The 16,945-nt window shown below is 52.2% G+C and overlaps 2 protein-coding genes across 9 annotated transcripts in view; one reads left to right on the plus strand and one right to left on the minus strand.

Annotated features, from left to right (window-relative positions):
- Positions 1-4,290, plus strand: part of Entrep2 (endosomal transmembrane epsin interactor 2) — a 391,900-nt gene extending 387,610 nt beyond the window's left edge. Inside the window, exon 10 of the mRNA XM_057756120.1 lies at positions 987-4,290. Coding sequence (XP_057612103.1) covers positions 987-1,303 — 317 coding nt within the window. The 3' untranslated portion in view covers positions 1,304-4,290. The remainder of the gene's footprint in view (positions 1-986) is intronic.
- A 1,515-nt stretch (positions 4,291-5,805) lies between these two features.
- Apba2 (amyloid beta precursor protein binding family A member 2) overlaps positions 5,806-16,945 on the minus strand; it is a 205,318-nt gene continuing 194,178 nt past the window's right edge. For all 8 annotated transcript variants that reach the window (XM_057756304.1, XM_057756302.1, XM_057756299.1 and 5 more), the window contains 5 exons: positions 14,880-15,059; positions 13,557-13,769; positions 12,385-12,504; positions 9,956-10,096; positions 5,806-7,175 (listed from right to left, as the gene is read on the minus strand). In XM_057756304.1, the coding sequence (XP_057612287.1) occupies positions 7,104-7,175; positions 9,956-10,096; positions 12,385-12,504; positions 13,557-13,769; positions 14,880-15,059 (726 nt within the window). In that variant the 3' untranslated portion in view covers positions 5,806-7,103. The remainder of the gene's footprint in view (positions 7,176-9,955; positions 10,097-12,384; positions 12,505-13,556; positions 13,770-14,879; positions 15,060-16,945) is intronic.

Below are 16,945 nucleotides of genomic sequence, written 5' to 3' on the forward strand. Positions count from 1 at the left end.
CCTCAAACATTTTGACATTCACCTGCTGTGAAGGAGTGAGTCATGACGAGGGGTCCTTCGCTGCCTCTGCATCCAGCTGCCCCAGAATGTGAGTGCCTATCTCAAGGTAGTTATAGCAAAGCCTGTAACTAACAGAACACATATGTTTAACTCGTTTACTTACATTTAGTTTTGTTTTGAGACAACATCTCATTAGGTAGCCCACACTGTCCTCAATCTCCTGTCTCAGCCTCAGAGTGCGAAGGCTGGGGCCATTGCACCCAGCTTTGCTTTAGTTTGCTTTACTAAGGCAATATTAGCTCTGCTTAAGAGATTTATACATCATCATGTATTTCGTTACTTAGCTAGTACCCCCAGGACCCTGGAGCAGACCACCCAGAATGTCTATTTTGGGTGATATATTAGGCAAGCTGATTCTCAATGTGGTTCTCCGTCAGTGGACCATATCTCACTACCCACGGATGCCTAGCTCTTGGAGATGCCATCTAAGCAGTGTTTGTCCTAATTTTGAGGTGGAGTGATGGTTATGACATCTAAAGGAGCCAGAGTCATTTCTCTAGGCCCAGCCTAGAGGACACTGGAGGAAGGCCCTGGATAGAGGCTTGCTGTCTATGCTAACACGGGGGAGGAATCTCACTACCTCTTTGCCACCCCAGCTCTAGTCTTAAACCTGTCTAGATGTTCCTCCTCTGTCCCAGCAGGCCATCAGACCACAAAGGACAAAAGTCATGGAGCTGGAGAAGCCTGGGGAGAGCTCAGCAACCCCTCAGCAGCCCTTCTCTCGGACCCACCGCTCAGTTCACTCCCCACCTCAATCCTGAGAGGTTAACCCCGACTCCCCCCATGCTGGCAGGAAGCGGGTCACACTCGGGGGGCCTTCTCTGAAACAGAACTCGCAACGTACTCTTGCCCATTTTCTTTCTAGAACTTTGGTTTCGTTTGGCTCACAGCTGTTTTCAAACTTCCTCTTTCACTTTCATTTTTAGTCTCCGCATCGCGTCCAGCTATGGCCGCCGGTCAGCACCAGCTCCCGTCTGCTGGCAACCAAGATACCTGGAAAACGGACCAAGGGACCAAGCCGGAGACCTTACAGTCCGTCTCCAAAGAACGGCCGCACTCCTTAGTGGAGAGCAAGGGCTACACGGACACCAGGGTCTTGGTGGCTAAGTTCTTGGAACACTCACACTGTACCCTCCCTTCAGAGGTGCGACATGTGGTGGGCACCGTCCGCTCAACGGTCACCTCGGAGGAGCCCAGGGTGGAAGAGGCCATCTTTGGTGCTGGCGTCCTGGACCAGCTATGAAGCAGCTACAGACCTGGATGTAGACACTGATGGACCCAGTGCCTGCAAGTCCAGTCCTGCATGATGCCACCGTGTTTGATAGAGAGGGGCCTTTGGCCTGCAGGGCAGAGAACAAACAGAATACCCAGGCGAGACTCTCTGGTGGCCCGGGCAGGGAACTGTTACTCTTTCTCCCATCGGCTGTCTTCCCGGGGACTGTTTGCCCCCTGTCCCACTAACTCAGCAAGCTCTGCTTGCGTCAGGGGGGATAGCACCTTGAACTGAAGAATGTGACCGGAATCCCTGTCTAGGGACAGGTGACACTTGTGGAACATAAGGACACTGTATCTGTTCCAAATCAAGGCCTTTGGCACAAGGTTGTCTTCTGGGCCCAGTTCAGTGTTACGTGAACAGCAGGTGGCAGCAGCGATGGAGCCGTCTGCCATGTGACTGGTATCACTTGCAGTGAAACCTTTAAAAGAATCCAGACCCATCACTTCCTTTCAAAGGAAACAGGCAATGTTAGCACAGCCTGGACCCACATTCTTGATCACTGGGCAATCATGCAAATAAATCTACCATGAAAACCCTTCCTAGGCACGCTTGGACAGCGAGCAGGTGTCGTGAAGGCTTGAGATGCCCGCCTCCTTGTGTCCTGGGCCTCCCCTCTAGGCCTCTGACTGTGAGCTGCTACCCCCACGTCCTTCCCTGCGCCCCTCCCCCATGGCCTCCCATTCTTTAACCACAGCAAATAATTTAATTGTCACTTGCGTCTTAGCAATAGGCTCCTCTCTGCACCCCTCGGAGGGCTTCCCCCAGTATCTGACCTCACCCAACCGAGCTGGGTAGGTCACAGTGCGGGCTAAGATGCGTTTATCTCTGCTACGTGCGCACCTTTGGCCAAGGCGCGTGCCTTCGTGAGCCAGAGCTGCCCCTCCTCGATTCAGGTGGCAGCAGACACACCTGTGTTGAGGGATGCAGATGGTCAGTCACTTATTTCTGGGAGAATACAGAAGCAGAGCAAAACCAACTGGGGCATAGCCAGGTGACTTGGGGAAAGATGACCACCCCCAGACTTTCTTGGCTGTTCAGACCTCATTTTCTGGCCCGATCAACAGTAACCATGTCTCAGCAATGGGTCCAGCTGCCTGCAAGAACTTCCTGGAAAAATGGAAACCCCCATATCTGGTTCATCCAAAACAGCAGCTCCAAGCACGTGAGATCACTGTACCCCAATTGGCCTGTGAGCCTCGATATCGGCACCGAGGCCCTAAGTCTATGGAAAGTGCCAGGGTGGACCAGAGTGTGACCACCATTGGTCAGTGTCCAGCTGGTAGGCTTAAGAAGCCCTTCTCTCCACTCTGCCTGGGCTTGCCTGTCCTTCAGCTTCTACTCCCATGTCCCAGCCCCCCAATTCCCTGTAGCCAATATACTGAGGACGTTCGTGTGTTTGGAAGCTGGGGCCTTCAGCCCCCATATGGCTTGGGAGACACCCAATGGTGGTCGGCTTTCCATGCTCTGATGACTTGACCATTGCCGTAAGTTGTGGCCTTCCTACGGTTATGGAGCTGGAGAACATAAATCAGGCACATGATGGCCACCTTGCCTTTTCCACGGGAGACGTAATAGAGATGAGTTTTTAAGCACTTTATCCAGACTATAAAATCCTCTCATTTTTCTCAAGTGAGGACTTTGTCAACTCCCTTACAGGTAGGATGGCCTCCCCTGAGCCTATCAGCTTGAAAAAAAACTTCCATAGCCTGGCCGCGTAGCATTTTGAGGTGAAGTGGGGCAGCTGCAGGGTGTCTCGTGATTGGAGGGTCCAAGCCACAAGGTGCTTAAACACTTGTGGCTCTCTCATCAAGCTGAGATCCAAGAGAGGCCGGGCCCCACCCAACTGACCCAAGCTCTAGGGTATCTTCATGATACATCCAGGGTGAAGGGTTTCTAGACACAGTGCAGGACTCTGGCCTTCACGCTGCCCGTCTGCAGCAGGCCCTTGTCTGTCCTGCAGCACTCTCGCCTCAACCTGCACCTTCCCTCGGCTGCAGGCCACCACTTCCTGGAAGCCTTGAGTCTTAGGCAGTCTCAAGAAAGGGACATGCACAAACCATTCAGGCTAGGTTATGAGATGGCTCGGCTAACAAGTTTATGTTACGGACACAGAAACCACAGAACTTGATGCTCCTAGGTGCGTGAGAACCCCTGGCTCCCAGAACAAGACTGTTAGATGACAGGTCAGTCTGCATTCACCTTCGCAGGGCCCCACGCAGCCCACATGAGGACTAGGAATGCTCAGCTCCAGGCTTACAGCCACTAGATGATGTTCTTGCGATTTGTCTTGTCTCTTCTGGGTCCCTTAGCTCTGCCTCAGTGGTGACCTAGTATACTAGGAACCCCAGGCAATATGTGGATTCCATAAAGCAAAAGCTGTCATCCTCCACATTTGCACATTTGTCTTGGAAGCTTTTTCTTTCTTTTTCTTTTCTCTTCTTTCTTTTATTATTTTTTCTCTTTCTTTCTTTTTTTTTTTTTCTGATGTCTGAACTGGGTCCAACCGTGATCATTTGGGAGGAGATGCTCTCACTCCAGGTTTGCCTGGTCCTGCCCCATCACCACCACCAAAAAACAAAACAAAACAAACAAATAAATAAAAAAAACAGCCAGTACCTTCTAAGACATCCTTCAAGTGTCTGCCTAGGGGCAGGAAGATGCTGATGTGAACCCACTGTGGGTATCAACTCTACTTCAAGGAAGGCAGGGTGGGAGGCCCCATCATGAGGACTAAAGGTCTCAAGGAGGCCATGATAAAATTAAATGCTTACAACCGACCCTGGAACAGAAAGCTCATGTCGGATCTTCTCTCCTCCCCTTCTGCTAGAGCAGCTCACAGATGCAGCTGATACAGAATTTATAGGAAATTGCTTTCAGGCCTCCAGAGACCTGTTTGTACAACTTGAAAGTTTGTATTTATTTAATGTACCTCAAGGTGTTTTCATAATGATCAGTGTTTTAATAAAAAGTATTTCTGGTCACTGAGGTCTAACTGGGACTAAGAGGGTCCTGGAGGGACTGGATTTGGTGGGCCACCACAACTGTCCACCCAAACTCAGTGCCAGGGACTGAGGCATGAAGGCAGTCCCCTGTGCCTACAGATCCAAACCACAGCTGCCCCTCTGTGGACCTGACATTCAAAAGAACCTGGAAGTGGGGTATAATCTGACGTCTTCCATTTAAGGTCCTGAACTTGTGTACCAGGGGCTGGGTGGGTAAAGAACTCACTAGACAATCATGAGGACCTGATTTGGATTCCAGGAGGAGGGGAGGTGGTCCTGTGGCCCACTGCTGGGATGTGCAGACAGGCAGATCCCAGGGGCTTGCCAGGTGGCCAGTCCAGCTGGAAGAGCAAGCCCCAGGCTCCGTAAAAGGCTCTGTCTCCAAAGATAAGATTAGGTATGACAGAGGATAACATTCCACACGTGCCCAGATGGTCACTCGTGCCTGCACACAGGTGAAAGAAAACCCATGCACACCCCACACCCACTGTGTAACAGTTGGTAGATGTGGTACCCTCATCTCATCCCAGTGCATCTGTCCGGATGCTGGGCACATGCTTGTCCAGGACACACAAGGGCATTCTGCTGGGCGGGCAGCAGATGCCAGCTCCTCTGCTCTGTAGCTTTCACCCCAGGGACTGTTCTTTTCATTCTGCAAGAACGCAAGCCATCTAGATAGCAGTTTTTGAATGTCGGCATGGGGAAGCATTTTCTTTGTTCTCGGGCCTTCTGTCTTTGGGGAGTGGGGAGACCTCTGTGTTCCATTTCTGATGCTGTTTCTGTCCACCGCCCCTGTTTGGAGCCAGAGTTCACAGTGAAAGGCTGTTTCTCACGCGCCCCGATGGCCAGAAGTGAGGGGAGTACATGGCTCAGGTCCCTCGGGAGGTTCCTGCAGAATCACAAGCAATGAAAGCACGTGGCCGACAGCTCACGACGGTGAGACCAGCTCTGCTCTGGCAGGTCAGAGACTGGCTTGCCAACGTCTCCCACCCCAACATCCTGAGAAAAATCCCAAATTTACTCTATTCCTCACTCATGTCAGGGAACAGCCCACCTGTGGCCACTGAGCAATTACAACGCAGCCCAGATGTTAATATTCTACATGTATGTATCGCACATGTGGAGAAATGCCAGGGTATGGGCCGACTTCCTCTCACACACAGAGGTGGCAGATCTGGAGAAGCTTGTCTCCGCTTGCTCCTTTATGTAGTCAGCAGACATCTCCAGCCATGTCTTGTCTATGCAACAGGTGAGTAGGGACTCTGGAGCTGACCTGGTGACATGATACCATCACAGTGACACCTGGTGATTTTAGCACCTGCCCTCGAACTTCCTGTGAGAGCTGGGAAGGTTCCAGACCAGGGAGGGTGATATGACCACAGGCAGACTCACAGAGCCACAGTCCCAGCTGGAAAGGAGAGGCCCGCGGGGCCGCTCAGCCGACAAATGAGGCGCACCAAGTGCTTTTCTGTCATGACTTCAGGTTTATTAGCGATATGCAGGAAGTCTTCCTAGGGTCGGCTGCATGCAACACACAGGTTACTCCTCGATACAGTAATCCTAAAGCTTTAGTTACTGTGTAATAAGGCTTCTTAAGTCACAGTGTATTCTTCAAGGCCTGAGCCAAAAAAAAAGAGACTGCCAGACAAAATGATGTCAGGTCACATTGATCGCTAATGAACAGAGCCAGCCGCTGCGCTCTGCTCCACACACTAACACTGCTCCGCGCGGGATGGCCAAGCACCTCACTGGACAAGTAATTTACACTCTCGCTGTTCCCTTCAGGGAGGGAAGAGGTGGGGGTTTTCTGCTGTGGGCTTGCTTTGTTGGGGACAGTGTGTGTGTGTGTGTGTGTGTGTGTGTGGCTACGGGGTATACTTTTTTTTTTTTTAAATAGGGATGTCTCCCATGCTTCTGCCTTTGTTCCTGGCAGGATGTTGCCCCCCTCAACAGGGAGCCTTGTGGTAGAGAAGGAGTCCACGTGAAGATGTCCAGGGAAATTCACAGGGTCTCAGGGGACTCAGAACAGGCGAGGACAGGAGAAGCAGCTGTGGTCACAGGTCGCCGGAAAACCAAAATGTCTGAAGAATGGCTTGCCAAAGGTCAAAGTCCAAACAGTAATATTTGCTAAATAAATATGGAGTTTTGACATTGTGACCATCATTTTTTTTTTTTTTATTTAACTCAGGAGTATCCCCTTGCTGCGTAAATACTTACAATCAATCACAGGTTCCCATACGTGGCACAAGCCTCAGCCGGGGTCCCAGGAGCCAGCTTGCCCCTGCTCCGGTGCAGATGGGGGCTACGCCAGTATACGGGCCCTTTAGGACTCGGCTGGACCCTAAGTGTTCCAGCCAAAGGGAGGAGATGGCTGCAGCGGCATCACAGAGGGCTCCCTTCACAGCCGCAGGGGCGGGCACCACATTCCCATTCCAAGCCTCAGGGAGGAAGAACACAGCACAGCACACAGAACTACCTGTGAGCACCCTTCATCAGCCGTGATGAGAATGTGGCAGAGGACGGGTAAGTGTCCCAAAGGCTTGTCCCTCAACTCCCCCTTGGTAAGGACGTACCTTTTTTTTTTTTTGTAGCAAAACCAAAACCAAACCAAAACAAGAAAACTAGGTGGTGAGGACCCTTCAGGGGAGCCAGAGTTCTTGGTTGGGCTATGGGATGAGGGGTCAGGGCTTTGTCCTGGCTTCTGGCTCCTCTGGGCCCAGGTGGGTCTGCCTGGTGTCCCTGCTCCATGGCGAGGCTGGGTGTACCTAGATGTACAGCGGGGTCTCCTGGCCTGTGAGGAGTCTGAACATGGCCGCAGGCATGGTCTTCATGTGGATCTGTAAGCAGAGAGGAAGGCTGAGCTGCCCACCACTTCCCAATCAAGTAAAAATGAACAGCAGCTGTCCAGTTCCTGGGGGAGGCTCTGAGAGGGACAGACCAGGCTGACACGGGGAGACCACTCCCTTTCCAGGATTTTGTGCACTGTGCAGCTCTTTCCCTCTCAATCTCATCACACTGACACCAGAAGAACGAAGCATCAGACTTCCAATAGTGACTAGTTTGCCCGTAGGATGCCCTAGAGCCACAAGGAGGATGCTGGGTGTCTGTCAGGGGCACACGCTAACACTGGGTGATACAAGAATTCTGGGGCTAAGAAAAGGCCAGAAAGACAAGCTGTCCAAGACTTCATCCTCTGAGGAGCAAGTAACAAATGCTTTTAACAGCCTGATTGCCCTTGCTGGCTCTCCATAGGCTGGGTATACAGCCAGCTAACCATGGAATTGCTTCCAGGGCGGTGGGATGTAGGAAGATCCTGAGCCCCTGAAAGCAAAGAGCAGGTGAGCTTCATCGTCTCATCTTCTGCTCCTCTCAACAGGGCCATGCTCCTGGGCTCAGGTGTGCTGTGTTCTTGCAGAGGCTGCCAGGGTCTCAGTTGCCCCCCCCCCAAGATCTGCTCTGCTCCAGGCAAGCAAACCCCAACTCGACTCTGCCCAGCTCATTCAGGCTAAAATCTACAGATGTTTGCTGCGTTCATGGTTTAGCTCCTCCACATCCCAGGACAGCCTTTCTCTACCCCACCCACAATCAATGTGGAGGAGGAAGGCTCTTCCTCTTGCTTACCAGTGACTCAGTCTCCAAATGTGCTTGGGGGTTAGTGGAAAATGCAGGCAGACATTTTAATCCCCCAGTTGGGAAGACGCAGCTTCAGCCCACAAGCTAAATGGAGTCTGTCACTCAACCCCATTTGCTGCCTCCTTGGGTATCAATTATGCTCAGGCCTGAGGAGGCAGAATCATTTCTTGGGTTCCCAGGCCCACGCCTCCACGGGATTGATTTCTTTAGGTGTGAAGCTGAACACTCCCATGAGGACGGTCATTTCTAAATGTCTACTTAGGAAAATTGGATTTTCTTTTCTTGGAAGACATTAGTAAGAGGCAGCCAACGGTTCCTTCCTGTCGTCTCCTTGAGAGTCAGCCATCACTCCATCACTACTGCCAGCCCAAGGAATGTGCTGGCCTCGGTATTTCACAAGATGCTGACTTTGTCACTGAGGGACATTAACCAGGATATCCTGAGGAAATAGCAACTCACACCCTTCCCTGCCCACAGGGAAGGAGGCCCTGACCATCTTACCTGCATGGTCACCATGTGGCCACCAGAGGGAGTTTGGCAGGGACCTTAGAATCCAACCAAACATCAGCTGGCACCCAACTCCCCCAACGCTTCTGCTGAGCACCAGTATCACCCTCTCTCCTAGCAACCCACACCTTCTCAAAGCCCTTGGTCCCACTCACTGTGACCACCCTGTCACCGTTCCCACTGGCACACTCATCCCATTCCCCCATACACGTATGTATTTGGACTCACGTGCACCCACTCTACACGTCAGAAGCACATGCCTACCCTGCAAATTCACAAAGGCATTCGCATGTGCGTGCACACACACACCCCTGTATTCATGCACACCCGTTCTTGTACATGTATGCACACATCACAAACACAGCCTCACCCCCGCATTCCCATACACCCATACTCACACTCCCACCCCCGCTCTCCCACACCTGTGACCGTACTCCATCTCTCTTCCGCTGATGCATGCACAGGTCACAAACACACGTCGACCCCACAAGTCACAGATCTAGTCACTCATCTACATAGACACTGATACAAACACCCCGCTTTTAACACACCTATTCTCAGATACATCGGTGAACACATTAAAACACACCACAAACTCGCATGCATCTGTACTAACACCCCTATAATCACTAGCACCCACATTCATACATACCCCTACTAAACACACTCCCCAAACATTATATAAACACACCCATACACCCACACCCTCACCTCAACTTCTCCCCACTATACGTGCTCACCACCTCACCCATGCACGCGCGCACACACACACACACATCTCCATCCCACAAACCTCGCCCATACTGACTAAGTCTCTGTTCTGTGCACTGTGGCATCACCCAATCTAGCCTGCTCCACACCACGCACTGTGATGCTCACTTAGGAGATCCTTGAGGACAGCTGCACCCCTCCACTGGGACCCTCTTGGCCATTCTCTTGTTACCATGGAGATGACCCAAGAAGAGCTAAACTAGGGAATGATTACAGACTAGTGAAACAGGAAAGGAAAAGCAGCCTGACCCTGGGCACAAGGGACAGCAATGACACAGCAGTTATGTGGTGACCAGAGCCGCCTGGCATAAGGGCTGGATTTGCAGGATTCTGTTCAGAAAAGGTGCTGGGAACTGTGTCTGGTGGCCTCTGCCCAGTGACCTTTGCCCCGAATGCCTGGGAGCACTGCATCCACTGTGCTCCTCCTATTCATGGACACTATGAGGTGGGGGCATAGTGTGCTTCTCAGTTGGCATCCAGTGGTCACTGGAGGGTAGCTGGGTCACAGATGTTAAAGTAGGGCATGAGCCAGCATGGGGAAGTGAGTCCAGCATCCCACAGGTCAGGCTGTCCTGAAAGGGCTACTTCCCTCAGAGTCTCTAATATGGCTCACAGGTTGGCTGTTATAAATAGAAAAAACAGGAGCCCAGTCATCCTGGATGCCATGGTGAACAAGATGGACTTTGAGGCCGGGTTAGAGTCTTACCTCTCCCACTGAGTTAGACAGAGCCTGGACTATCTTCTCATGGGCTGTGGCCACCACACTCTGTCCGTTGATCTCGATGATGCGGTGGCCGACGCGGACACCCCCTCGCTCCGCAATACCCCCTCTCATGAGGCTGCAGATCTATGGGGACAGGTGAAGTCAGCACACACATGGCCACCACACCCTGCACGTGTTCCGCCGTGTCCCAAAGATACGGGAAGAGAAGCTACTTTTGCAGAGAGGAACCCAAAGAGTCACTCGTGACTCATGAGCGAGGCCATCTGTGCGTTAGAGTGCGGTTTTAAAAAGAAGAGCCAGCAGCACAGTGTGGGTGTCAGAAAGCTTCTTCCTGGTGCTGCCTAGAGCAAGCATCTCTCCATCAGCCACACCCCAGTGCTCTTCGGAGGAAGACAGTCGGTCCGACCCTTTCCCACCTCATAGAGAGTTCGGTGATAAACACAGAGTTTGGAGAAGTGACACTGAGCCAGAAAATGGTACTGCATCCACTCACTCACAAAACTCACTAAAAACTAAGGCATTAGAAAAGTGACGTCCATAGAGGCCACGGAGAGGAGAGGGACATGTCACGTACAGGGAAGAGAGGCACACACCTCCCTCCAGCTGCTTCCTAGGAAGCAGAGTGTTAATTAGCCAGGCCATGGGGCATGCAGGAGCAGGTTTTGAGGTGGGGTCTCAGTTAGGGGCAATGATGAGGATCTGGCCAAAGGAGTCTGTGAAGCTCTGGGGTGTCCCTGAAGCACCCAGCCCTACCTGGATTTCAGTCTCCCTCCCCACCACCACCAGTAGCTGGCCAGCCCATCTCTCCTGCTGAGCCTGCAGGGAGCCTAGTTCCTCTCTGCTATGCATGGTGATTGAGACTCCCCTGAGCCTCCTGGAGAAGCTTGCCTACCTCGCGGCTGGTTTTGCATAAGTGCTTTTCCCATTTTCAGCCTCATCTCACCCCAAGCACAACACATTAGTTTGCAGACAGGCCCCACATGACCCGATTAAGGCTATTTCCATATGGATTCTCCCTTCTTGTCCCACAGGATCTCCCAAGGAGTCAAGAAGTCTCCAGCGTGGAGACTCCCTAGAGTCCATACTGAACAGTTAGAGCATACAGAGCCCACCTCAAAACCCCCTCTTGCATGCCCGATGACCTTTGGAGACTAACAATTTTGTACCCAAAATTATACATTTGTTCCATCAACTCCAAACCCTTCAGAGCCAGACTTCTGAACTCTGCACCCCTAAACTTCTATCAACCATCTCAGTGCCCCCAATAGGCTTCCCTCCACCCTACAGGCCTCCTCAGTGATAGGGTATTGCAAACCCCTTGGTACCTCCAGTGCCCCTGTTCACACACACACACACACACACACACACACACACACACACACCTTGCCCTCTGCCTCTGCCCTGGCCTCTAAGGAAGGAACTCATATCCCACCTGGCCCACAACAGGGGTCCCCTTCTCTTCTCACTCATCTTAATTCAGCCCCCACAGGCTCAAGCCAGAGTCTCTCCCTACTTCTTACCAATGCCCCCTTCTCCAGCCCCATGGTACACAATCTGCCTTGCAGGCTATATAACCTAAACAGAAAGGGACCTGTGACACTACCCAGGTTCTGTGACCCTACAGGAAACAGTGAAGACAGTTTCTCTCACTGGTAGTTGTCTTTCTAGAATGCTGTCTTAGTACTTTTCTGCGGGGTTGTTGGAGAGCCGCCACATCCCCTTGTCTCCCCTGCAAATGCTCTCCTCATCACCCTGAAGCTCTCTCAGCTGTGTGAGCAATCAGGAACAAGGTTCCTTCTGGACTCATTTAGTGGACTCATTTCGGGACCTTCACGCTAGGTAAACAAAGGAGCCTGAGTTTATGCTGGTCAAGCAAGTCAGAGAAGATAGTGCCCAATGGAAGAACTTATGCTCGGGAAGCAGGTAGATGCTTGGCCCCGCATCCCTTCCTTCAGGAAGGCCTCCTGTCTTCTTAGTGCCTGCCAGAGAGCCTCACAGGGAGCCAGAGTTTTACCCATGTCTGCTGAATGGATGAGCAAATGAATTGAATGAATGAATGAAACAATAAATAACGATGTGTTTGTTGAACATGGTGAGGATGACGCCAGCATTTGGCTGTGTGTGTCCAGGCTACCCTAGCTGACAAGGTTTGCCATTCCCCTTACAAGTAAGCACTTGATGAGAATACACCTCAAGAGAACACTGGTCTACGTTTGACAGATCCCAGACCACACACTGGCCCTCCCTATCTGCCTTGGCCAGCATATTCTATCCAGTTCTGTCTGACTTGGATGTTCTCCCTAGAGCTGGCCTGGTCAGCTCTCCCTAGACAGAGCGGCACCCCAGTCTTCAGTGCCTAGTCGCTACACATGGAGTGGGTATCCCGGGCAGGGAGTGTGGGGTAGACTCACGATTCCATTCTGCACGCTGAAGCCCAACTGGTACTTGAGGTCAGGACGCTTGATGAGGACCGTGGTGACCGGGGGACAGCTGACAATGTTGAGCTTTACCTGTGTCTGGTTCTTCAGGCCCTGCAGAGTACCGGGACATGTCACTAGCTGATCCCCACGAAGAGGAACTGAGGGGTTGAATACCAGGGTCACACTCAGGGGCTATGGGAGCGGCTGTCACCAGGCTGTATACAAAAGAACTTTCTTTTCTCGAGGGCTATGAAGACTCCATTGTATAGTCAAAAACACTCCACAGATTGACCTCCCCAAGAGGAACATGCCAGCTCAGTGAGGACCTGAGCAGGCACAGGGGGATCAGGGACTGCATCAGGACAGGCTAGTCAGGAGTCAAGAACAGCTCCAGGCTGTAGAGAGGACCAGGTCTGCCCCCAGCACCCCAGGCCAGAGTGCTTTGGCCTTTCATGGCTGCAATTTAACTCACCCAGAGATGCAGATACATACAGGGCTCCCAGGACACGTAGCTCTGAAAAAGCCAGGCTGGGTCTGTGGCTCTCTGTCCCATTGGATAGAGGCTACTCTAGGTAGGCTCATAAAGCCCCTCATGTCGCATTCTGGTCTTAGAAAAGTTCCTCATGTTAAAAGGCCAGAGAGGCTTACCCTAGTTTCATGGTTAGGAAGAATGGGGACTCAAGCACAGCTTGCAGTGCTGCTACTAAAACCAGTACCCCCTACCTTGAATATTGAACTGGGCCATATGAAGACCTGACCCCACCTACATGTGTTCCTCTGCCTTGGCACCTCTCAAAGCCCTCTCAAGCTCACAGGTCAGGTGGTCAGAAAGAACACCAGCCTCCCAGTAACCGTGTCCACTTAAGACAGTCCACATTCTAGGCTGCCATGACTAAGAAAACTTCCAGACATGCCCCCTGCAGGGCTAACCTGGGAATATCCCAGGCACAGCAGGCTGAGGAATGAGATAACCCCTTCCTTTTCCTATGCTGGTGAAGCTTGGGTCTTCCTCTGATTTCAGGTATGTGCTGCTACTCTTGGGTTCAGCTGACTGTCGTGAACTCATCCCTGGGTCTCTCTGGGCTTCAGTCTCAAGTGAGGGTCATGAATCAAGGGCAGCGGGGCTGAGGAGATCCACCTGCACAGGATCCCAGAATACGCACCTTGATGATGCCCTGGCAGGTAGCCAGGGGCAGCCCCACCAGGCTGGTGCCATTGATGGACATGATCTGGTCCCCAATGCTCAGCTTCCCTGAGCGAGCTGCAGGCCCACCGTTCATCATATTCGCCAGGATCACAGTGGGCAGGATGGAGCCCCAGCCTGATTCCACAACGACCACACCTAAAATCTCACCCTTGTGCTTCTCGAGCTGCAGCTGCGAGAGAAAGGACACTGTGAGGGGGCATACTGGTAGCCAAATCCAGGGAAAGGCATGGCTGGCCTCGGTCCCATGGATCCTGTCCTGCAAAGGCCCGTTTATCTCAGCTAGGAAAGGTTTGGGGCTGAGAGAACTTCCTTTCCTCTGAACTCACCCAGCACCAGTTTCTAACACTATTTAGGATCCCGGAGCATTCTGGGAACTGAGAAGCAAGGAGTCCCTCCCTTGCCCAACTCAGCAGGGATTCTGGGATGCTAGCATAGCTCCCGGGCTCTGAAGTTTTCCCACCCACCAAAGCCTCTGAGGCTATCCCATGGTCTAGCCTTTACTCTCATCTGCAAAGTCCTATTTCTTCTTTGCTTTAACGATGTCTAACTATTCGCCACACAGTCAAGAAGCCAGGATCGGGCATGCACTCAACAAGGATCCAGAATAATTCATTCACTCACTCCTCCAATAAACACACAAAATCATCCCCTCACTAATTCCCAAAGAGCAGACTCATTCATTCCAAAGCCCCCAAAGAAGGCCTTTGGGACCTGCTAGGGCTTCTGTTACCAGAATTTCACTGCCAGACTCACCCAGGCTCCCTATTCTCAAGATGCCTCCTGTGAGCTTTGCAGAAATATCTCCTTGCGCTAAGCTGAGTGGTAACAACATTAAGGCGCACATTTTCGGGGCCATTAAGACTGATTGGAATCTTTGTCTCCACTGCAAGCGTCTCATCTCACACCTGCATGCACAGCTCCAAGGCAGGAGCAAAATGCCTTCTGAGGGCCTCTGTGTTAGACACGTTGGTGAGTGTGCGGACCAATACCTTGAGCCCATCCTTGTCTGGTGGGCTGAGATGGGGAGGCATTGAGACAGCCTAGGATGCCTGGCCCATCTCTTGGGCGGCTCAGTTCGAAGAGCAGGGTTTAGTAGAATGAGCTTTGGAGGGGATCCCAGCTAATGTGGCTTACTTACCTCCTGGAGGCCCCCAGCCAATGTGGCCTCACCCCCTGGGAACCCCTAGCCGATGCGGCTCACCTCCTGGGGGCCTTCAGCCGATGTGGCTCACCCCCTGGTAAACTCACTTCCTGGGGGTCCCCAGCCAATGTGGCTTACCTCCTTGCAGTTCTCTGAGTTTGAGAAGTGGATGAGGTCATCATTATACATCTCCTGGGTATTTATGATATCGCTGTATTCCTTCTGGCTCAGGTCTTCAGGGTTGATGCCGTTTGCCCTGAGGAACTCCTGGTAGGCCACGCTGAAGGCCTGCCCGATTGACTGGGCTATCAGCTGGGCCTGTGGGAGGAACAAGCCTGCTAGACAAAAGCATGGATACACAGGCTCCACTTAGGTGCCCATATGTCTTCAAAGGAGCCCCTGTTTGGGCTTAAACGATGAAGGCAGTGACTCTGGCTCTAGGCTGGCAAAAGCTGTCTGTCACTCACATCCCACCTCAGGCCACCATGACGAGGATTCTCTGTTGTCTGTACTACCTCAAGTCCAGATACTGGGACAGAGCAAGGCTTTTGTAAACTCACGGAAAATGACAAAGTAGAAGGATTTGCTAAATACAAAATTTTCTTGCTTTAATTAGGAACTGTAATATATTTTTTTTTATTTTGCCTATTCAATTCTAAAAGCAGAGTTGAGATCCCACCCCACCCCCTGGAGTGACACTTACATAGTTAGCTGTCTATTCTATCTCTCTGGAATTAGAAGCCCTTAAGAGGTGGAGGCTGGTGTGCGTGCCACAATGCTTTGGTATGGAAGAGTATGCCAAGCTGAGGGCCACAAGGCATGGATCTGGGACCCAGAACAGACTCCATGTTCTCGAGAAGATCGCATCTTTCTATGCCCCAGGAAGAAACCTATCAAGCAGCCTGGATGCTGATGACAGACAGCCTCCCTGCCTGCGCTACAAACAGGACACGGGGAGGCAGGATCTAAAGAGGCCATCTCCCGGACCACGCATGCATGCTCCAAGCTATGCAGCCCTAGGAAGGCATGGGACTTTGGGGAACATCTCAGTGCATAGCAAATCCAACATCTCTCTCCCCCATCCAACCCTCTTGCTGCGTGAGCTCCACCTAGCCCCAGTCCTCCTCTGCTTCTCCTCCCACACACCTGCCATTGCCTACTCTGTAGGGTGATTCCAAAAACCTTGGTTCAGTATGATCCGAGAACAGGGGGTCTGGCTTCAACTCTTTTCTCCCTCTGCACAATGCTTGCTTTAAGTGCTTCCGAATGAATAAGTATATCTACAATCAAGCTGGGATGGATCATAGTCTCCGCACACGAGGCCTTGCTTTAAATACTCACTGATTCTAGGCTGCACTGCCTGCCCAACAATGTTCTTGTTCCCACATCAGCAAATTAGCAGTGGGTGGATGCGGCAGCCCAGGAACCGCTAGGTGGCGCTGCCGGCCTGGATAAGAAAGGAACTGGCGCAAGAGCAGATGGGGGTCTTGAGAGGAAAACAGCAGAGGGAGGATTGTGCCACCCATCCTGCAAAGGGGAAGGGCCACAGATTGGGGATGGGGATCTCAGTGCTCCCACCGCCAAACCCTCCAACTCACTCTTCCTGCTGTAAGATGCGCCCTCTCCTTATTCCAAGGAAATGCCTGAGAGACTCAAGTCAGCCATGCCATTTGGAAAGATCACCCTCTTAGAGCACAATCTATAGAGCCATGGAGTCTACACTGCCTGCTGTCCCCCACTTTCCCCTTTAGTTCCCACCTCCCCTTTTGTCCTTACCTGCCCTTGCTGTCCCTACCTTCCCTGATGCCTTCCCACCCTACCCCTTCCCCTTGTGTCTTGGTTTCCCTCCTGCCTGGACAGGAGCCAACTAGCTGAGGCCCCGCTCCAGCCCTTCCCACAAGAGCTCCTTGCTTGCTCCAGTTCCCAGCCAGGCCTGTGGGTATAGGCCGCCGCTATAAGGCCTCAGCTGAGCTGAGGGCTAGGTGCAAGGGCCTCGGTGCCTGGTGGCTTCCTGCAGGTGGATTCAAGATCCTAAAGAAGTCAGGAGGAGGCCGTGCCTAGCTCACATCTTCCTGGCTTCCGGGCTCACATCTCCACAGTCATCTCTGCAGTAGCATCTAGCCTTGCCCTAGCCCCAGGGCAGTGAATCCTACCTTACAGAGGGACACCCGGGCCTCAGCAGACTGCCTGGACAGACTTCCCAT

The sequence above is a fragment of the Chionomys nivalis genome, chromosome 23 (genome assembly GCF_950005125.1).
Source record: "Chionomys nivalis chromosome 23, mChiNiv1.1, whole genome shotgun sequence".
Classification (NCBI taxonomy): domain Eukaryota; kingdom Metazoa; phylum Chordata; class Mammalia; order Rodentia; family Cricetidae; genus Chionomys; species Chionomys nivalis.